Source organism: Ranitomeya variabilis, chromosome 3 (assembly GCF_051348905.1).
Source record: "Ranitomeya variabilis isolate aRanVar5 chromosome 3, aRanVar5.hap1, whole genome shotgun sequence".
Classification (NCBI taxonomy): Eukaryota; Metazoa; Chordata; class Amphibia; order Anura; family Dendrobatidae; genus Ranitomeya; species Ranitomeya variabilis.
The window spans coordinates 638,457,884-638,478,199 of NC_135234.1; the positions used below are offsets into that span (position 1 = coordinate 638,457,884).

Here is a 20,316-nt window from a genome sequence, read left to right on the forward strand (position 1 = left end):
ACCTCCTAAAATGCTAACAAAATAAAATAACATTTTACAAATGGTGCTGATGTAAAGCAGACATGTGGGAAATGTTATTTACCAATGATTTGCTGTAGTATGACTATCTGGATTAAATAAATAATCAGTCAAAATTTGAAAATGGCTCATTTTTTAACATTTTTCTCAAATTTCTGATTTTTTTGACAAATAAACACAAAACATATCCACATAAATTTACCATTATCATAAAGTATAATGTGTCACGAAAAAACAGTCTCAAAATCACTGGGATTTGTTGAAGCCTTCCAGAGTTATTACCACATAAAGTGACACTGGTCAGATTTCAAAAATTTGGCTCCGTCACTAAGGAGTTAATCTATTGTGAAATGCTAAAGACTTTCAGAACCAATGACATTTTTAGGGCTCATTCGCATGGCCGTGTTTTGAGTCCAAAAAATGGACTGCACTCAGACCAATATTATTCAATTGGGCAGTGCAGATGAGCAAGTTTTTTCACTGATCAAATCTGAGTGTTACAAATAATTGCACCATGCATTAGTTTCCTCCCTAAATCGGATGAGACTCATCCATTCTTGGAATGTGAAAAAAATCAGATGCCGTACGGAGCCGCAGTAAGGCCTGCAAGTGCAGCGCCCCAGAGTCCTGGTCGTTGCAGTAGCATGGTTCAGCCACTAAGGGGGGGCCATGCTGCGTTCGATGGCACTGAAGGAGTTCTCTGAGCAGGTATCACAGTCACCAATTCATTTCACAGCTGGGCCTCCGGGGGGAGCTAAGGGTGCTATTCATTAGGCCACTCCCCACCATAGTGGGTAAACTGGGGGTCAGGCAGGAAGTTAGAGAGAACGCTGACGGGATTGAACGGAGCAACACCCTGTGGCAGGGGGTGTTGTGAAGGGAGAGACTGTAGGGTCTCTGCCAGGGGTGGGATCCTGGCAGAGGCTTGGCATTGAAAGAACGTAACGGGTCCGCGCAGGCTCCTGGAAGCGGCGGGACTCAAGAAAGGACTAGAAGCGAGATAGATTGTGCTGAGTGAGAAACGAAGTCAAGCGAAAGGAGATACCAGTGAGGGTTGTGCTGAAAGAGGCAGCACCTTACTGAGGCGCACTACCGGTGGCCGGAACGCCGAGGAGGTAAAGAGTTTCAAGCCATACCTCAGACCTACGGCAGGGCAGTTAGCTTTAGGCGGACTGTCTCACGCATCACCCAGGAAGGCAAAGGGGGGTACCAACAGGAGAGGGGCGCAGATAGAGTCCCGGAAGATCTCCGAGCCTCCCCGTCATACGGGTGCGTTCCTACCATAGTATCTGGAGGGACGAGGAAGATCATTGCGAATTAAGTTGTTGTGAGGGAACACGAGAAACAGACACAACAGTTGTGGGGTACTTTCCGTAAGCACAGCAGGGAAGGACTGCAACACATAGCGCTAGAAGGAAGGCACCGATTTCCACCTGCAAGGAGAGCTCTGGAAGTGCCATTGGACCGGCCGGACTTGCGCAGCCTGGTGAGCCGTATTCTGGACTGAGGACCCAGAGAGTTTCAGTAAAGAGGTAAAGAGACTGCAACCTGGTGTCCTCGTTATTTACCGCGACCTGCACCCCACAACTGCACCGCTACACCGTTACTACACCACTTATTGCACCGGACGTCCCCCACTGACAGACAGGGCCACGGACCGGGTCTAGCCACCGTGACAACCCCAGGACTGAGACCTAGAGGCCCGGCTCTCGGGTACCCCTCGGCCCTGCGGCGGTGTGGGGGCGCTCCAACTTGGCGTCACGAACAGGATCTACTTAAGCCTGAAGAATCAGGTCATGTGTGCCTTGGAACTGTGATTTATCGTGCTTGGACTGTGCTTTATTACAAGGACTGTGTGCTGCCACTTGCCGCCAGAAGTTCCGGCCAAAACCGCCGCCATTACAGCGCTAAGGAGAGCGCAGGAGAAGAAGAAGGGCGTGGAAGTGGGCGTGAACAAGCTGAAGAGCGCGAAAGACAATGGCCGCCCAGTCTAAATATCTCGGCCCCTTGAGGACGTGTCCGTCAGCAGCCGAGATCCGCCTCCTGATCCTTAATGGTGGGCAGAGACAACGAAAACGAAACCGCCCACGAAGAAGAGAGCGGGAAAAGGACCAGGAAGAAGGAGCGAGCGACATGGAGGACGCCATGGCGAGCCGCCCGGAGTCAGAGCGTGGGGTCGGAGCAGAGGACTCCCCCAGCCACCCGGAGGGGCACCGCAACCAGGCCTCCACCGCTGATGCTGAATTCCTGCAGGCCGGAGTGGACGAGCTCAGCGACCGACCCCGGCGGACGCAGCTGAGCACCGAGGCCGGGTGGAAGAAGGCCATCATCAGGAGCCTCACCGGACATCTGTCGGCAGCCTCATCTGGTCCGGAGCAGGGAAGAAGTCCCAGCGCTCCGAAGCTGGAAAGCAAGGCCCTGCCGGAAAGCGAGGTGCTGCAAGCAGAGATGACAGCGTCGCAGAACAAGGCCCTGCAACCAGCGTTCCAGACCCCAGCGGAGACGGAGCAGACCGGCACCGGAGGAACCGCATCTGAAGCAGGTAGGAAGAGCCACCCTGCCCTGACGACCGACACCACCCCAGCGACTGCTAGTGCCACAGCTGCTGACTCCGTTCCAGTGACTGATCTTGCAGCGGCCGCTACCTCTGCTGCAGCAGATGCCCATACTCAAGCTGCGCAGACCTCCATCGCTGCGCATGATTTAACCATACATGAAAGACGGATTAACGGCGTTTGTCCAGCACTGGGTGTAGCCCTGGACCTCACTTTTCCCAGGCCAGGAAGGGTTAAGTGCCAGGTGCAGCCCTGGAAGCCGTCCAACTAAACCTCGGAAACCTGAAACTGTACATAGTTAACTGTTTGTTTTCTTGCTGTTTTGCTGCCTTAAACCCGACTAGGGTTATTCTTAAAGGGATCCCTTTGTTTACCCGGGATCCCTATTGCTTTTTATTTTTGCTTTCACTTTCATTTTTTGCTTTTTGTTCCACAAAGTTTAAAAAACTGCAGAAATCATGAACTGCGCATGATTCAAACTCTCCCTTGTAAAAAGTTTGCACCTTCTTAAAGGTGCTCCCTACTGGTTTTAGCCAAAGACACTTTGCGAAGATATTTGCCCTATTTGTTTGAGTTAAAGACACTTTGCGAAGATATTTGCCCTATTTGTTTGAAAGACACTTTGCGAAGATACCTTTCCTACCGGTTCTAGTTAAAGACACTTTGCGAAGATACCATGCCGGAACCTTTGCATGGGCTGGTAGGCTGAGAAGACGAGCTACCTCAGAGAGACTTGGTCTCCTCTTAAAGGGGATGTGAGAAACTGAACTTGAGAGAGATACTGTTACCGAACAGTAATGTGATAATGATGCCTTGAAAAAGAAAATGTAACTGTTTTACATGCTAAGTTATATGTGTTGAAGTTGTTGAAATGTGAAATCTGAATAATGTTTTGTAGAAAGGAAAGATGCAGAGAGCCCGTAGGGGTAGATGTAGAAGCCTGCATAGTTGAAAGTAAAAGAAGTAATAATGAGGGTGAGGATAGAAGGTAAACCCTGCGTCCCCATTGAAAAGTTACTTTATTGCTAAGGACAGAGAGTGAACCCGTAGGGGTTAGAGAGTGAGTCCTTAAAGGAGCCGAGTAGAGCGGGCTCAGAGTTCTTTAAATGAAAGGAATGTTATGTCTATACTGTGTATAGTAGCGAAAGGCAGTAGGCCCTGGCTGAACAGGGCGGTCCTGTAAAAGAAAGGAGAGGCAGTAGGCCTGGTGCCGTAGGGACAGGCGGTCCTGCAGGTTCACAAGAAGGAGAATGTAAAGTTGAAATGCCTTATAATGTGATTATAGGAAGGCCTTTGATAGACTAAGAGTGTGAGTTTCTTAAAGGCAATGTTAAGTTATTGTTCCAAAAATTGCACTAAGTAGAATACCCGGTTGGGTAACAGAAGTTATTTATGCTCTGTAATTTATAATGTTGATTATGTTTGTAACGTTAAAAGTGTCCTCACCTCCCATAAAGGGAAGCTTACTTAAGTATACTTACTGTTATTTGCACTCAACAAAACTGTATGTCTTTTTGCTAACCTGTATTGTTGTTTTTCTTCCCAGTCCCGGAGTACTGTGTTTAACCAGGGGGGAGTGCAGCGCCCCAGAGTCCTGGTCGTTGCAGTAGCATGGTTCAGCCACTAAGGGGGGGCCATGCTGCGTTCGATGGCACTGAAGGAGTTCTCTGAGCAGGTATCACAGTCACCAATTCATTTCACAGCTGGGCCTCCGGGGGGAGCTAAGGGTGCTATTCATTAGGCCACTCCCCACCATAGTGGGTAAACTGGGGGTCAGGCAGGAAGTTAGAGAGAACGCTGACGGGATTGAACGGAGCAACACCCTGTGGCAGGGGGTGTTGTGAAGGGAGAGACTGTAGGGTCTCTGCCAGGGGTGGGATCCTGGCAGAGGCTTGGCATTGAAAGAACGTAACGGGTCCGCGCAGGCTCCTGGAAGCGGCGGGACTCAAGAAAGGACTAGAAGCGAGATAGATTGTGCTGAGTGAGAAACGAAGTCAAGCGAAAGGAGATACCAGTGAGGGTTGTGCTGAAAGAGGCAGCACCTTACTGAGGCGCACTACCGGTGGCCGGAACGCCGAGGAGGTAAAGAGTTTCAAGCCATACCTCAGACCTACGGCAGGGCAGTTAGCTTTAGGCGGACTGTCTCACGCATCACCCAGGAAGGCAAAGGGGGGTACCAACAGGAGAGGGGCGCAGATAGAGTCCCGGAAGATCTCCGAGCCTCCCCGTCATACGGGTGCGTTCCTACCATAGTATCTGGAGGGACGAGGAAGATCATTGCGAATTAAGTTGTTGTGAGGGAACACGAGAAACAGACACAACAGTTGTGGGGTACTTTCCGTAAGCACAGCAGGGAAGGACTGCAACACATAGCGCTAGAAGGAAGGCACCGATTTCCACCTGCAAGGAGAGCTCTGGAAGTGCCATTGGACCGGCCGGACTTGCGCAGCCTGGTGAGCCGTATTCTGGACTGAGGACCCAGAGAGTTTCAGTAAAGAGGTAAAGAGACTGCAACCTGGTGTCCTCGTTATTTACCGCGACCTGCACCCCACAACTGCACCGCTACACCGTTACTACACCACTTATTGCACCGGACGTCCCCCACTGACAGACAGGGCCACGGACCGGGTCTAGCCACCGTGACAACCCCAGGACTGAGACCTAGAGGCCCGGCTCTCGGGTACCCCTCGGCCCTGCGGCGGTGTGGGGGCGCTCCACAAGTTTTACGGATACATTGCAATTCTGTAATAGGAAAGATTAAATCTACTATATAATCGTCTAAGGGGCACTTCCGTCTGTCTGTCTGTCACGGAAATCCCGCATCGCCGATTGGTCGCGGCCGCGGCCCCTTCCTACTCTCTGTCAGTGCCCTCTCCAATCACCGCTCACACAAGGTTAATGGCTGCGTTACACTGCGTTATGCCACAGTGTAACGCAGTCCGTTAACGCTGCTATTAGCCCTGTGTGACCAACTTTTTACTATTGATGCTGCCTATGCAGCAAATCAATAGTAAAAAGATCTAATGTTAAAAATAATAAACAAAATAAAAAATCATTATATACTCACCTTCCGTCGCGTTTCCCGCTCCTCGCGACACTCCGGTCCATGCATTGCGGTCTCAAGAGATGATGACGTAGCGGTCTCGCGAGACCGCTACGTCATCATCTCGCGAGACCGCAATGCATTCTTGGAACCGAAGCGTCGCAAGGAGCATCGGTAAACGCCTGGGCTGGATCAGGGGGCCGACGGAAGGTGAATATATAACTATTTTTTATTTTAATTCTTTTTTTAACAGGGATATGGTGCACACATTGCTATATACTACGTGGGCTGTGTTATATACTGCGTGGGCTGTGTTATATACTACGTCTCTGTGCTATATACTACTTGGGCTGTGCTATATACTACATCGCTGTGCTATATACTACATGGGCTTTGTTATATACTGCGTGAGCTGTGTTATATACTACGTATCTGTGCTATATACTACATAGGCTGTGTTATATACTGCATGGGCTGTGTTATATAGTGTGTCTCTGTGCTATATACTACGTGGCTGTGGTATATATTACGTGGCTGGGCAATATATTACGTGGCTGTGCAATATATTACGTGGCTGGGCAATATATTACGTGGCTGGGCAATATATTACGTGGCTGGGCAATATATTACGTGCCTGGGCAATATACTATGTGTCTGTGCTATATACTACGGGGGCTGTGCTATATACTACGTGGGCTGTGCTATATACTACGTGGGCTGTGTTATATACTATGTGGGCTGTGTTATATGCTACTTGGCTGTGCTATATTTCTCTGCTGTATCTGTGCATCATGAATCGTGGTATGTGTTAAAGAGGGGGGCCCACTGAGACTCTTTCACCCGGGGCCCTCAAAAACCTGGAGCCAGCCCTAGCTTCACTGATTGTTCGCGGCCGGGCATGACCAATCAGCGACAGGTGCAGTCCGGCCGCAAATTGGAGCAGAATTTGAACCACGCTTCGCTAATTAGTCGCGCCCGGCCAGCCGAATCCTGTGTATAAATTGCATTATTCTGAAAACTTCATAAATAAACTACATACATATTCTAGAATATCCCCGATGCATTAGAATCGGGCCACCATCTAGTGGTCTTATAAATGATTAATAGCTGCTTCTGTAAAAAAAAGAAGATTGTACACAGACGGCAAGTGAGAAAAAAATCATCTCACTTTTCTGGATGAAACTCTGAACGATTTTTTTTACACACTCGTGTAAACCTACCAATACAGTGAATTGTGTCATGGGTCATAGATTTTCCTTATTGAATTGAATTGGGCAGTCCCAATCTGCTGTGCATTTTGCTGCTGATTTCCATGCATATTTGCAGCAGAATTCACAATTCCTGAAATGGCCACATTCACCTCGTTTGGTGAATTTGCAGCTCCCGTGCCTGAGCTCTTGCCTGTCTTGGTAGAACCCGACCTTTGGCAATGGTGTCTCGTCCATGTGACTACTGCAGCCAATTACATGCTGCAGGGGTCACATGGGATGAGACATTGCAGGCAGGCTCGGACTGGCCCACCGGAGAACCGGAGGATTTTCCAGTGGGCCCAGGCACTGACACCTGCTGGCATACTGGCCAGCAGTTGCCTAGGGCCCCCACTGCTCCAGGGGCCCCCAGCCAGTGGCTATGGGGCCCCTGAGTCAAGGGGGCCCGCCCTGTGCTAGTAGCAGCAGCTGGAGACAGGATCCTGTCCCCGCTGCTAAAGCAAAATGAATATTCACGCTTCCCCACATCCCTAAGGGCGTGGAGAGGTGTGAATACCATTTCTCTATAATAGCCGGCAGCGTTAGTTGCAGGCTGCAGCAGCTAACACTGCCCGCATGTAAAGCCGCACCACCGCACCACATACAAACATGCAGGCACACAGACTCACACAGAGCAGCTCACCTCCCGGCGTCCTGCTTCCTGTCTGAGACAGCCTAGCTGGATGACATCAGAAAGCTTCCAGCGAGGAAGAGGCTGCTGGATGAGCTGCTGCTGTGGGGAGGTGAGCTGTGCTGTGTGCCTGCCTCGCTTGAGTGTGTGTGTATGTGTGTGCCTGTGTATGTGTGTGCCTGCGTGTGTGTGCTGTGTGTATGTGTGTGTGTGTGTATGTGTGTGCCTGTGTGTGTGTGTGTGCCTGTGTGTGTGTGAGAGAGAGAGTGTGTGTGTGTGTGAGAGAGAGTGTGTGTGTGAGAAAGTGTGTGCCTGCATGTGTGTGTGTGATGAGCTGCTGCTGCGGTGAGGTGTGTGTGTGTGTGGTGGTGAAGGACAATGATATTGGTGGGGGGAGACAATGATGGAGGTGATGGGCAATGATGGTGGTGGGGGGAGGCAATGATGGAGGTGATGGGGGAGACAATGATGGAGGTGATGGGCAATGATGGTGGTGATAGGCAATGGAGGTGATGGACAATGATGGAGGTGATAGACAATGGAGGTGATAGGCAATGATGGTCGGGAGGCAATGATGGAGGTGATGGGCAATGATGGTGGTGGGGGGAGACAATGATGGAGGTGTGGGGGGAGACAATGATGGAGGTGATGGGCAATGATGGTGGTGATAGGCAATGGAGGTGATGGGCAATGATGGAAGTGATAGGCAATGGAGGTGGTAGGCAATGATGGTCAGGAGGCAATGGTGGTGGTGAGGGAGGCAATGATGGAGGTGATGGGCAATGATGGAGGTGATAGGCAATGATGGTCGGGAGGCAATGATGGTGGTGTGGGAGGCAATGATGGAGGTGATGGGCAATGATGGAGGTGATAGGCAATGGAGGTGATGGGCAATGATGGAGGTGATAGGCAATGGAGGTGATAGGCAATGATGGTTGGGAGGCAATGATGGAGGTGTGGGAGGCAATGATGGAGGTGATGGGCAATGATGGAGGTGATAGGCAATGGAGGTGATGGGCAATGATGGAGGTGATAGGCAATGGAGGTGATAGGCAATGATGGTTGGGAGGCAATGATGGAGGTGATGGGCAATGATGGTGGTGGGGGAGGCAATGATGGAGGTGATGGGCAATGATATAGGTGATAGGCAATGATGGTGGGGGAGGCAATGATGGTGGGGAGGCAATGATGGAGGTGATGGTCAATGATGGTGGTGGGGGATACAATGATGGAGGTGATGAGTAATAATGGAGGTGATAGGTAATGATGGAGGTAATGGGCAATGATGGAAGTGATGGGCAATGGTGGTGGTGGGAGGCAATGATGGAGGTGATGAAATGGGCAATGATGGTGGTGGGGGAGGCAATAATGGAGGTGATGATGGAGGTGATGAAGGAGGTGCTGAAATGGACAATGATGGTGGGGGAGGAAGCAATGATGCAGGTGGTGGAATGGGCAGTGATGGAGGTGGTGGGGGAGAATGATAGGGGTGGAGGGGGAGAAGGCAATGATGGAGGTAGTGATGAGGACAATGATGGGGGTGGAGAGGGGCTGCATTACACTTTATGAGGGGGCTACAGTATATTCTGTGGGGGGACTGCATTATTCTCAGGGTACTACATTATATTGTGGGGGCTACATCATACTATATGAGGGGTTACAGTATACTCTATGGGGAGGCTGCATTATATTCTGTGGTGGGGCTGCATTCTCTCAGGGGACTACATTATATTCTGTGGTGGGCTGCATTATACTATATGAGGGGGGCTGCATTATACCCTATGAGGGTGCTACATTATATTCTATGGTGGGGACTGCCTTATACCTGAGGGGGTGGCATTATATTTTGTGGGGTGCTGCATTATATTCTATGAGAGGGGACTGCATTATATTTTATGAGGGGGGCTACATTATATTCTGTGAGGGGGCTACCCCAACCCTTGCTTAAGACGTGAACTACCTTATATTATACCCTGATATTAGCGCTTTTTACCCCACAATTGGTGGTCTTGTATCTATTTCTATGTAGCTACATAGTGGGCCCCAAGAATGATTTTCTCTGGTGGGCCCAAGGTGCTCCAGTCCGACGCTGACTGCAGGAGTCTAGTCTTAATTGCACAGAGACCATAAAAGAACCAGGCACATGATTAATGAAACCACATGACCAAGATTGACCTATGAGGTGTCGTTTTCCATAGGTTGCTGTACAGAATTGTTGAATGTCGTGGAAACCCCAATGGATTACATCGGAGCTGCAAGGTATTTTTTTCTTTATAACTGGAGAATAATGGAGTGTTCCTGTTTTTATTTAATTAACTCTCTTTTTATGTATTTCAGCTTGCCATTTTTGGAGTACTTCAGATCTTCATTTTTTTCATTTATTGGATGGGTGAACGAGGTGTGGGGAGGTGTTTTTAAAAATAAACTATCTTTTCTGTGAGTGTGTTTTTTATTTTTGATTACTGGGTTAGTAATGGGGGTGTCTGGTAGATACCCCTCAATTACTAACCCCTGGTCTTGACGCCAGCAGACATTGCAAAGCTGACATCAACCTCATAAACATTACCCCTATTGCGACTCACCAGAGCTATCAGGAAGAGTTGAGGCAAAGTGCCATAACTGGCACATCTAATGGATATGCGCCAATTCTGGGGTGGCTGCGGGCTGGTATTTTTAGGTTATGAAGGGACAGATAACCATGGCGCTTCCCAGTCTATTAATATCAGCTCACAGCTGTCTGCTTTGCCTTTGCTGGTTTTCAAAAATGTCAGTACCCCACGTCATTTTTTTTAAGGGCCATCCCCCCGTTTTTTTATAACCGGCAAAGGCAAAGAAGATAGCGGTAAGCTGATACTAATAAGAGGGACTCCACATCATTTTATTAAATTGATTTATTGATTTAATAGGTTTAATAAGGCTAAACACCCTTTAGGGCCATGTGAAAGTAACTAAAGGATGCTAGTTTATTATATGTAGGGGCTTGTGACATTAAATTTCTACATGACATACATCTATTCTAGGTATCTATCTTTATATATCAATCTATCTTATTCTATTTTATATCTGTTATCTATTATACTCTGACGGTTTGGGCTGTGAATTTACTGTACTTGGCTAATGAAATGTCGGGTTTCCTTTGAAATGTATGCATCAAAATTGAGCGAGACATGCGTGGTCTGCGTGCCATGCAATTTTTTCTTCTCGCACCCATTGACTTGAATTTGCGAGTGGATTCTCACATCTACTCTCTACATGATGCAATTTTTTCCTATGTCCGAAAAGAGTTGAGGAAAAAAAAACGCAGATGAGCACGGTCTCATTTACTAACATTGGTCAGCGTGCATTACGATGTTTTCTGGCACTTCACTTCTCCGATTTGTACGCTCGTGTCAGTGAGCCCTAACAGCTTTCATTTAGGGGCTGAGAGACAATACAGATCTGTTCCTACATCACAGAAACCATTTGTTATAACATAACAGTGTAGATAACAAATATCAACCTGAAGTTCAGAATAGAGGAGAAAGTTGTGTTACTTCTGGATTGAGCTCACATATGTGCAGTATATTCACTGAAGGTAGAACAGGGATTTCCCATAAATGATGTTGGTCCTAACCCCGAGACCAGCACCTGATCTGACCCCTCTACAGCTGAGAAGACCACCTCTTCTCTCACTCTCCACATGGGTGCAGCACCTGCTGCTCTCTATGTAGGTGCAGATCCCCGGAATGGGGCGTACAATGCATCTATCAGACATTTATCCTGTAAATATGCCCCAAATGCTTAACTTGGGAACAACCTTTTAGGCATTATAGAATAAGACTAAACAACTGATTTTTGTGCATGTATATAGTGGTTAATGTCACATCAAATGTTACATACACAAAAAACACAAGCGTCTACTGCATTTTAAGATGCATTCAAGGCGAGGATACCTGTTTTTCATTATTGGTACATTTTTTACTGCTCGACTTTCAAAATCCATCCATAATTGTGTAAATTGCATTTGCTTTCTCTCCTTTTTTTTTAAATTAAGCTTGTGTTTAGTCACATAAATCCTCCGTCCAGTGTACATTCTGCTTAGTTACAGAAAATTAGCTTAATTATGGATGACTTTTCCTCCACCCTAAAGTTTCCCAAATCTTTTAAAGGTGAAAGTCTAATGTGTATGGGGGGGCCTCCTGACTCTCCCCGGCAGATGATGTCAAGGCAGTGAAGGATCCAGACTCTCTGATTTCAGGCTGCTTATCCTATTGTTTTCCGGGAGGTAAGCCACCGCCAAAGGAGTCTGGCAGCGACTTTCTCATAGCAATGACAGGCAAACTCAGCCAAGCCAAATGTTATGTACATGGAGGAATAGGGAGAGATAGCTGTTGCCTAAATGACCATTCACCCCACAGCTATCTATTGTGAGTACAGGGCTTTAAATCCCCAAGTGTAAGCTTTACCATACAATTATCATAAAATTGATGAGTATATTTTTCCCAAAGAAAAAAAATGAAACAGGAAACTGTATTCAATTACTAAAATAAGAGGCAGAAAGAACAGTTTTAGAAAAACCTGTATTCTTTTGAGCAAAGAAATTAGGTGACCGAACTTGACATGAAATACGCAATGAAAAAGCCATTTCCCCACTCAACTCTAGATGATCCTTCCTAAATAAGAACTGGGCCTAGCGTGGGTACTGGAGAGGCTTCATATGAAGAGGTTTACAGTTTAGACATGCTTTAGCATTTATGCATAGATATACAGTTGTGCTCAAAAGTTTACATACCCCTGCAGAATTTTTGCTTTCTTGGCCTTTTTTCGGAGAATATGAATGATAACACCAAAACTTTTTCTCCACTCGTGGTTAGTGGTTGGGTGAAGCCATTTATTGTCAAACTACTGTGTTTTCTCCGTTTAAATCATAATGACAACCCAAAACATCCAAATGACCCTGATTAAAAGTTCACATACCCTGGTGATTTTGGCCTGATAACATGCACAGACGTTGACACAATTGACTCTGAAAAAAGGCCAAGAAAGCAAAAATCCTGCTGGGGTATGTAAACATTTGAGCACAACTGTACTTGTCTGCTATTTGCCATGCTGTCATACACTATCCTGTGATTGGTAAAGGACTTGACAGCTTTTCACAGTCCTTTTTTGTTAGAAGGGTTCTCCATAAATAATCTGGTTACAGTTTGTCCCCAATTGGCTTTATCACACAGAGCAATTTGATAGAAAGTATTCAATTGACCTGCAACAGAACCACAGGGGAAATGTACCATTACATGGAGCTTATTTTAAAGGGTTGTACATCTAGTCCAATCCGTTGGCATCATGGCGTAAGATAAGAGAAGCTGAGTAGATTGATGTATAGTTTTGTGGGAATATATTCAGTATAACTTGTGTTTTATTCATTTAAATAATGGGTGGTCTTACTGATTGACATCTATCCTATCTCTGCATACAAAGTCAGGGAATATAGGGAATGCTGTCATTCATTGCTAAACCCAACCCACTGGAATCCTAGGTCTGGCATACAAATTAAGTAAAATATAATTTACACTTAATATTTTGACAGAAAACTATACATCTATTTGCTCATCTCCTGCTGCTCGGTTTCATATTGCCTGTTGATAGAGATACCAATTCATATTCTATGGCCACATCCACACATTGAGATCAGAGGAAACGTCTAATAGAAACACGTCACCACTTCTGCATTTATCACCCACTCCTGGTTTTGGCTTACACATACTGAGGTAAAATACTGACCAAATACTGAACATGTGAACATGGCCTCATTGTGTAATACCGGTATGTGCTCTGTACTCAAAAGAAGCACAATCTTTGTAGTTTTTCTCTTATTCAACCAGGTTGTGAACAAAGGATTTCTGTCTAATAAATAATATAAATCAAGATTTTCTACAAACAATGATACGTTAATTATTCTGCTTATTGAATAAACCCAAAATGTATTTTCGAAATTCTAATTTAGTGAATTATAGTTTGTGATAGGAAACAAAAGATTTCCAGGCTAATAGGTATGTCAGTGGACTTACCAAGGCTTCTTCTTCAGCGGTGGGGTCTACTAAGGTTGCAGCATAAGTAGTTAAGGCCAAAGCGCCCAGCAAAGGCAGCAGCAGCATCCTGCAGTTGTTCTCTATGTAGAGGTCCTAGTGACTAAGTCTCTGCTCCTTTGCTCTTGGTTCCCCCTGCAAGCCTTTAAGAGTCCTGCCAGAATGACTCACAAACACTCTGTACTCCTTCCTCCTCCCAAACCTCCCACTTGCATCTTCCTCCTTGAGAAACCGGCATGGAATGCAGAATTAACCCCTCTCCTGCAGACTCAGGATGAATAATTTTATGCAACTTTAGGATCAAAAACTTCTAGTCACTGACAAATCTTCATTTATCTTCTGGTCATTACTTGTTGACAGGTGATATCTGTGTATAAGGGAACACTCACTAACAATGAGTCACTGACCCAGACGTGCATCAGTTTAGTAAACTATTGCGCTGAAATTCATATACTCATACAATAGATATCCGCTTTGTTTCCAGGCTGTCACGTTATTTATGTGCGATTATGTGTGATTTCTGCATGTTCTGTAAGTTCATACTGTACATATGAAATGTAAACACTGTTACATGACCTTCCTGTCCTATATGGCATGGAACAGGGCCCCCCATGACTTGTTCTTTTACTGTATTCTTCTAAGGTGGCTGAGGACTCTTTGGACCCCCTAAGTCTCTATTGTTGAAGTGCGTCTGATACTTTTGTACTTACTATAGTTACACCCCCAAATTTGTAATTGGTAAGATGATGAACAGTCATGTAGTTCTCTATCCCGAGTGCCGTAGAAATAATTGTTGAATAACTTATGTTATGTTCCTGGAATAACGGACAAATACAATATGATTAATACAAGAAAAGGCTCACAAGTCCAGTAGAGCACCATCCTATTCAAAGATGACTTTGTAGCTTAAACTTTGCTACTAGGGTCTATATTTTGTGACTTGATTCACAAATAACGTATTAGATTGTATGATGACATGTTCTGTATGTGCAATGAGAAACACAAAATTTACAGTACAAATTAATGTTGTCATGCACATGTTCTGCATGGAGAGTGCGATATCAGTGTCATTCCCATATTTAACAAATTTCCCAATAGCCAAAATCAGGACATTTAAAGGGAACCTATTATGTGAGAAAAACGGCATTAACCAGCCACCACTTAATTTCCTCCCGGCAGCAGGGCTCTAAGTTTATTCCTCCTCGCAGCATTCGTTATTCGGTCACAGGGTGGTGCCGTGTATTGAGAGCGGTATCTGAAACCGCAACCCAGGTACTGACTGACAGCTGTCCCTAATGCTGAGCCAGCTGACAGTCAGATCCATGGCCGTGGTGAAATGTAGGTGCCACCCCCATGACTGAACGCTGAATGATGCCGGGAGGAATAAAGTTAGTTTCCTCCTGGCAGCGGGGCTCTAAGTGTGGGTGCCAGGCAGGTTCAGAACATTATAAACCTGCACCTTAACCCCATATCTCCAAGTGAGTAGCATGTTTTCAAATGATAGGTTTCTTTAAGGGGACTCTGTCACCACAGAATGACTGTACAAACCAAGTACAGGCATTCGGTACACAAAGGCGTGGCCAAAAATTTAACTACTCTTTCCCACCAGCTTGTTTTCCCTATATCTCTTCCCCCACCTCTTCTTTGATTGACAACTCTGGCTCCATAGAGCTAGAGAAGGGCAGAGATAAATGAAAAACAAGCTGGTGGGGAGGTGCACTTAAAATGAATCTGTCACCACATTTGACCTATCTACAGGGCCGTATTTAGAGTTTCTGCTGCCCTAGGCACTTTTAGTGCTGCCTCCCCCTTTGGTGAGTATGACACTATCGGCAGTGACTTTGGCAATAATCGCTGATATGAAAGTAGCCTTTTGCAGCAGATCCGGCAGTTTTTCCGCATCTGCCGTGTAATGGATCACTTACGGCAACAGTGCGTTCTGCCTCATTCATTCCCTATGGGACTTGCGGACATGTGCGGCACTTGCGGTTTTGCTGCGATCTGGCAAATGCGGTATTTGCAGCAATGGAAAAAAACGCAACGCTGCTAGGAGTGTTTTTTTTGTCTCACGGCAAGTGCAAAACCGCAAGTGCCGCACATGACCGCAAGTAGCCATCACTACCTGTCCCTGCACCTTGCTAGCTCATCCCTAACCATCCCTCCCTGACCTAAAACTACACTATAAAGCTTTAGAAAAACAATTTATTAACTGACATATTCCTATGATAATGAGGTCTCCAGGCTATGGCGTAGACTGGGACGGGCAGTCTCAGGGTCTCTGTGCAGCACCTCAGTCTCTGCCTCACTGCCTGTGCACAGACATCCCTCCAACAGATACGGTAACCACCGCTCGCAGTAGCATTCCGGCAGAGGTGTATCTAGGTTTTCTGGCACCCGGAGCAAGAATTCAGTTTGGTCCCCCCCAGGATATATGTGATTTGCACACTTAGTCATATACCCACGAGCTCCTCTCCCTAATGCTCTCAATGTTTAGTGAAAAACTGAGAGAAGCAGAAGAGAAGCTCGTTGTCACAGGACCACAAGTATGAAAATCGCATATGAATGACGTGTCCATGTGATGACTACTGGAACCTGCAGAGCTGAATAATGACATTGCAGGCTTCTGAATTCTCACAACTAATGCACTGCACACTTTTAGGATTCTCCCTTGCCAGTGGACAGTCATGTCAGCACAAGCATGTGATTTGTATACTTCTGACCACATTCTGACTAGACGTGCCCGGCCTCACTCAGTTCATTTTCATTGACGGAGGCCACACATGTCTAGTCAGCACGTGACTGTCACGGGGAGACTAGGTGAGCGAGAGCTAATAACCCGGGCCCCTGCAATTTCCCTCAGACTAGGGAAATCCTGACTGACCCTCTACCTGGAGTTAACACTGATGGTGTGCATGTCCAGGCCTCGACCCTCGCCATGTCTCCTGTTTCAACCCTAGGCTGAAACCAACTGCCCACCACCCAGTGAAGAGGTAATACACCAATACCCACAGTTAGCACAGACAAGGATAAAGTAAAATATACACCACGCCGCAGTCACTCAGGAATACACTATAAATGTGCAGGGCAAAATAAATACAAATATAGGAAGGAGTAAATAAGACAAAGGAAAATACACCACCAGCAACGAATCTCCAACAACCAGCTCTCCACTCCAGACCAAGATAACAACGCACAAGACAGAAGCTATAATCGGCGACGCCCAATGATCAGGAGAACTATTTAAAGGCAATGGGCATGGCCCAGCTTCCAATCCGAGGATCAGGTAAATTAACCCCGGAACAGCTAGATAAAATCTAGCCGACGCCAATGAGCAAATAGTGGTCAAAAGCGGAATTACCGCTGTCTGTCGAACAACCTGGTCTGAACAGCGTCCGACATGACAGTGATCACATGTATGTAAATCGCCAGCATGAGAGAATCCTGGCAGCGTGCAGTGCGCACTGTGAGAATTCAGAAGTCTGAGGTCACAAAGAATGACTGCAGACTCATCACAAGCCTGGACATTCCCTTTAAAGCGCCTAACATAAACAAAAACATGAGAGTTAGTTAGCATCACAAATAACATTTACATCCAGGTACCTTATAGATGACGTCGTCTCTGGAGTCGTCCTCCTTCTTTTCTTCATCTTGTCCAGACCCCATGATGAGTTTTCTCATCCACAGCTCATCTCTGCAGATTTCCATCTTCACTGCTCTTTTGCTGAAAATCTCCACATGATGCCCTTAAAGATACAAGTGTCATTAAAATGTTCCTGTATAAAAAATTGCCCCTCACTATATTGTCTGCACAAAATATGACCCCCACACTGTCCCTCTTATGGAACATGCTCTTCACACTGACCTCTCCTTTCCATACCAGCACTGTCCTATCATACTGTGTCCCCCCCGTACTCTCTCATCACACTCCCCCTCCTTGGTATACTGTCCCATCCTGGCTGTGCCCTTACACTGTCCCTCCATGCTACGCCCCCACTACTCAGTTTCTATTCTGTGCCCACTCACTTTTCTCCCTCATACTGTCTCCTCACTCTATTCTCCTCCCTCCTCATACTGTCTCCTGTCACATCCCCCTGTTCACCATACTGTTTCCTCATATAGTTACCCCCTCACTTTCTATACTGCCTGCTCACACATACCCCCCGACTCCACATTCTGTGTTTGCACAAATCCCATCTCCCTCACTCCCCGACCTCTGTCCTCATACATTTTTCACATCGCTACTCATACAGTCCATATACATTCATACATTCCCCCATTCGCTCCTCATAGTGTCTGCACCCATCCCCCATACTGTTTCCTCATATATTCCCCCCATTCCCCCATACTGTTTCCTCAGATATGCCCCCATTCCCCTGTACTGTTTCCTCATACATGCTCTCATTGTCCCATATGGTTTCTTCATACATGCCCCCAATCTGGTATGCATGGCTGGGCTCCCTCAACCCCATCTTGTATGTATGACTCTGCTCCCCCCGTCTCATCTTGCATACATGGCTCGGCTCCCCCAATCCCATCTTGTATGTATGACTCTGCTCCCCCCTCCCATCTTGTATGTATGGCTCAGCTCCACCGTCACTTCTTGTATGTATGGCTCTGCTCCCCCTTCCCATTTTGTATGTATGGCTCAGCTACCCCCTCCCATCTTGTATGTATGGCTCAGCTCCCCCCGTCCCATTTTGTATGTATGGCACTGCTCCCCCCGTCCCATCTTGTATGTATGGCTCTGGTCCCCCCTCCCATCTTGTATGTATGGCTCTGCTCCCCCCTCCCATCTTGTATGTATGGCTCAGCTCCCCCCTCCCATCTTGTATCTATGGCTCTGTTCCCCCCTCCCATCTTGTATGTATGGCTCTGCTCCCCCAGCATCTTAAGTAACAAGAAACAGGACAGAGTAGAACATAGCTGTGACAGATACTAATATAATTGCCAAAAAAGGCTGAGCAAGTGACAGGACTATGAACAAACCCTAGAGGAAAGGGGGAGGGGACTATAACACTGGACAAGTCGCTAATTGAACAATCAGGAGGATATGGGTCACCGGGGACCCACAGAAGAAAACGACCAATAAGTCCAAGTAATATATTAAAAGTACAAACCTTTATTACATCATAAGTAACATGATATATCAATGTATGCTATAAATATAAAGAACAAGTGGGGTGTAGTGCTGCAAAGTGCCTAGGCACCACATACGTTTAAAAACATGTTAAGGGCGCATGGAACCAAGGACAAACCCACCCATATGGGTTAATGCATGTGCCAACCATGAACAAAGGATGTATGTTACATATAAATAGGTAAGTATCCATAATGGAACCTAACTCAAAGTACAACCAATACCAACAGTATCAAAGAAACATCCAGTCTCAAGTACCTGTACCGGGCACAGAAATAGAAAAATATAGCGTTTTTTTGTTTTACCTTTTAGTAAGAAGCTGGGTGGGATGCACATAGGATCCGTGCGCCCTCCCCGACGCACGTTTCGGTTTTTACACCTTCCTCAGGGAAGTCACAGTCTCCCTTTCTCTTTGAATACGCCTAAAAAACGTGTGCGTAACTATGTCCGTGGGATCACCATGCGTCTCTTCAAGTAATTGCAGTACTTTGTGAAAGGTGTCTTGTGCCTGGGGGGGGGGTCATAGCATGACGGAATTCCTGGCCTCTCCATCCAAAGCCATCACTGCAACTTCTGCCTCTAACATAGGAGTCATGGGGTACATCCTCATCATCCCCCTGACCCGCTGAGTCCAACTCCATAACGGAACATTGCTCCCTGTGAACTTGGGGAGATTATTCAATATTGTCCGCAACTGTATGGTGGCTCTTGGGGCCCCTAACCACTTGGTCTGCCACCCCCATGCCGGTAAACTGCATCCTGCCGACTACACCAAATGTAAGGTATTAGCAGGAATGCGGGATGCAGTGACGGACGGGAGGCAGAGCAAGGGTTAACAGTTTTATTAACAATAAACACACTCCATGCAGTGAGTAGTGGGTTGCAGGGTGGCGGTAGGGAAATGATGAAGAACTGGGAGAGTGGCAGGGTAGGCCAGGGACAAACGAGAGTCGATTATTAGAGAGAGAAAACTTATCAGACTGTAGTCTTCTTGTGCCCGGCCTCTCAGGGTTCCAACGATGGCACCGACAACAGCGGCATGTGCAGGTATATGGACCAGAAACTGTAAAAACTATAACCCCTGGCGAAGTCTGGTCATGCGTGTCAGGGCCGCTATTAACTAACACAGTCGGGGATAGCTGAAGGTCATGCTCCCAGTCTCTTTTCAAGCAGCACGTGCACGGTACTCACTTTCCCGGGGTGTCTGGCACCTGACTTTATGGCAGTCACGGGGCACAAACTGTATGTCTCCTTTCCTCTTGTCCTCGCTGATGGCAGCGGGCGACTGTGGTCACTGGTCTGTGTGGCGTAGGTGCTCCCCGGACGGAGAACTCCCCTTTTTGTCTGCTGCAGTACCCGACTTGGCTCTGCTTTGCGCACACGGCTCTGCACGACTCTTCTCTGTATGCCTGGCCCTATTCTCCGCTGTGGGGCCTGTCGCAGCGCCGGTACTGTCTGGAGGGACGGGCACAGTGCTTCTCTCCCCACGTGCTGCTCTGCTGCTATGCCCACAGTTGGGCAAAGCATACTGCGCACGTGCGTGAGATCATTGCAAAGCGCACGCGCAAAATATGGCCGCGACCTACGAAATTTATGAGAAATATTGCGTACAGCAGCCAA

The 20,316-nt window shown here is 46.9% G+C and overlaps 1 protein-coding gene across 1 annotated transcript in view; it reads right to left on the reverse strand.

The window, feature by feature from the left end:
- MMP19 (matrix metallopeptidase 19) overlaps window positions 1–13,724 on the reverse strand; it is a 32,923-nt gene extending 19,199 nt beyond the window's left edge. Inside the window, exon 1 of the mRNA XM_077297600.1 lies at window positions 13,542–13,724. Within this exon, the coding sequence (XP_077153715.1) occupies window positions 13,542–13,628 (87 nt within the window). The 5' untranslated portion in view covers window positions 13,629–13,724. The remainder of the gene's footprint in view (window positions 1–13,541) is intronic.
- Window positions 13,725–20,316: the final 6,592 nt, after the last annotated feature.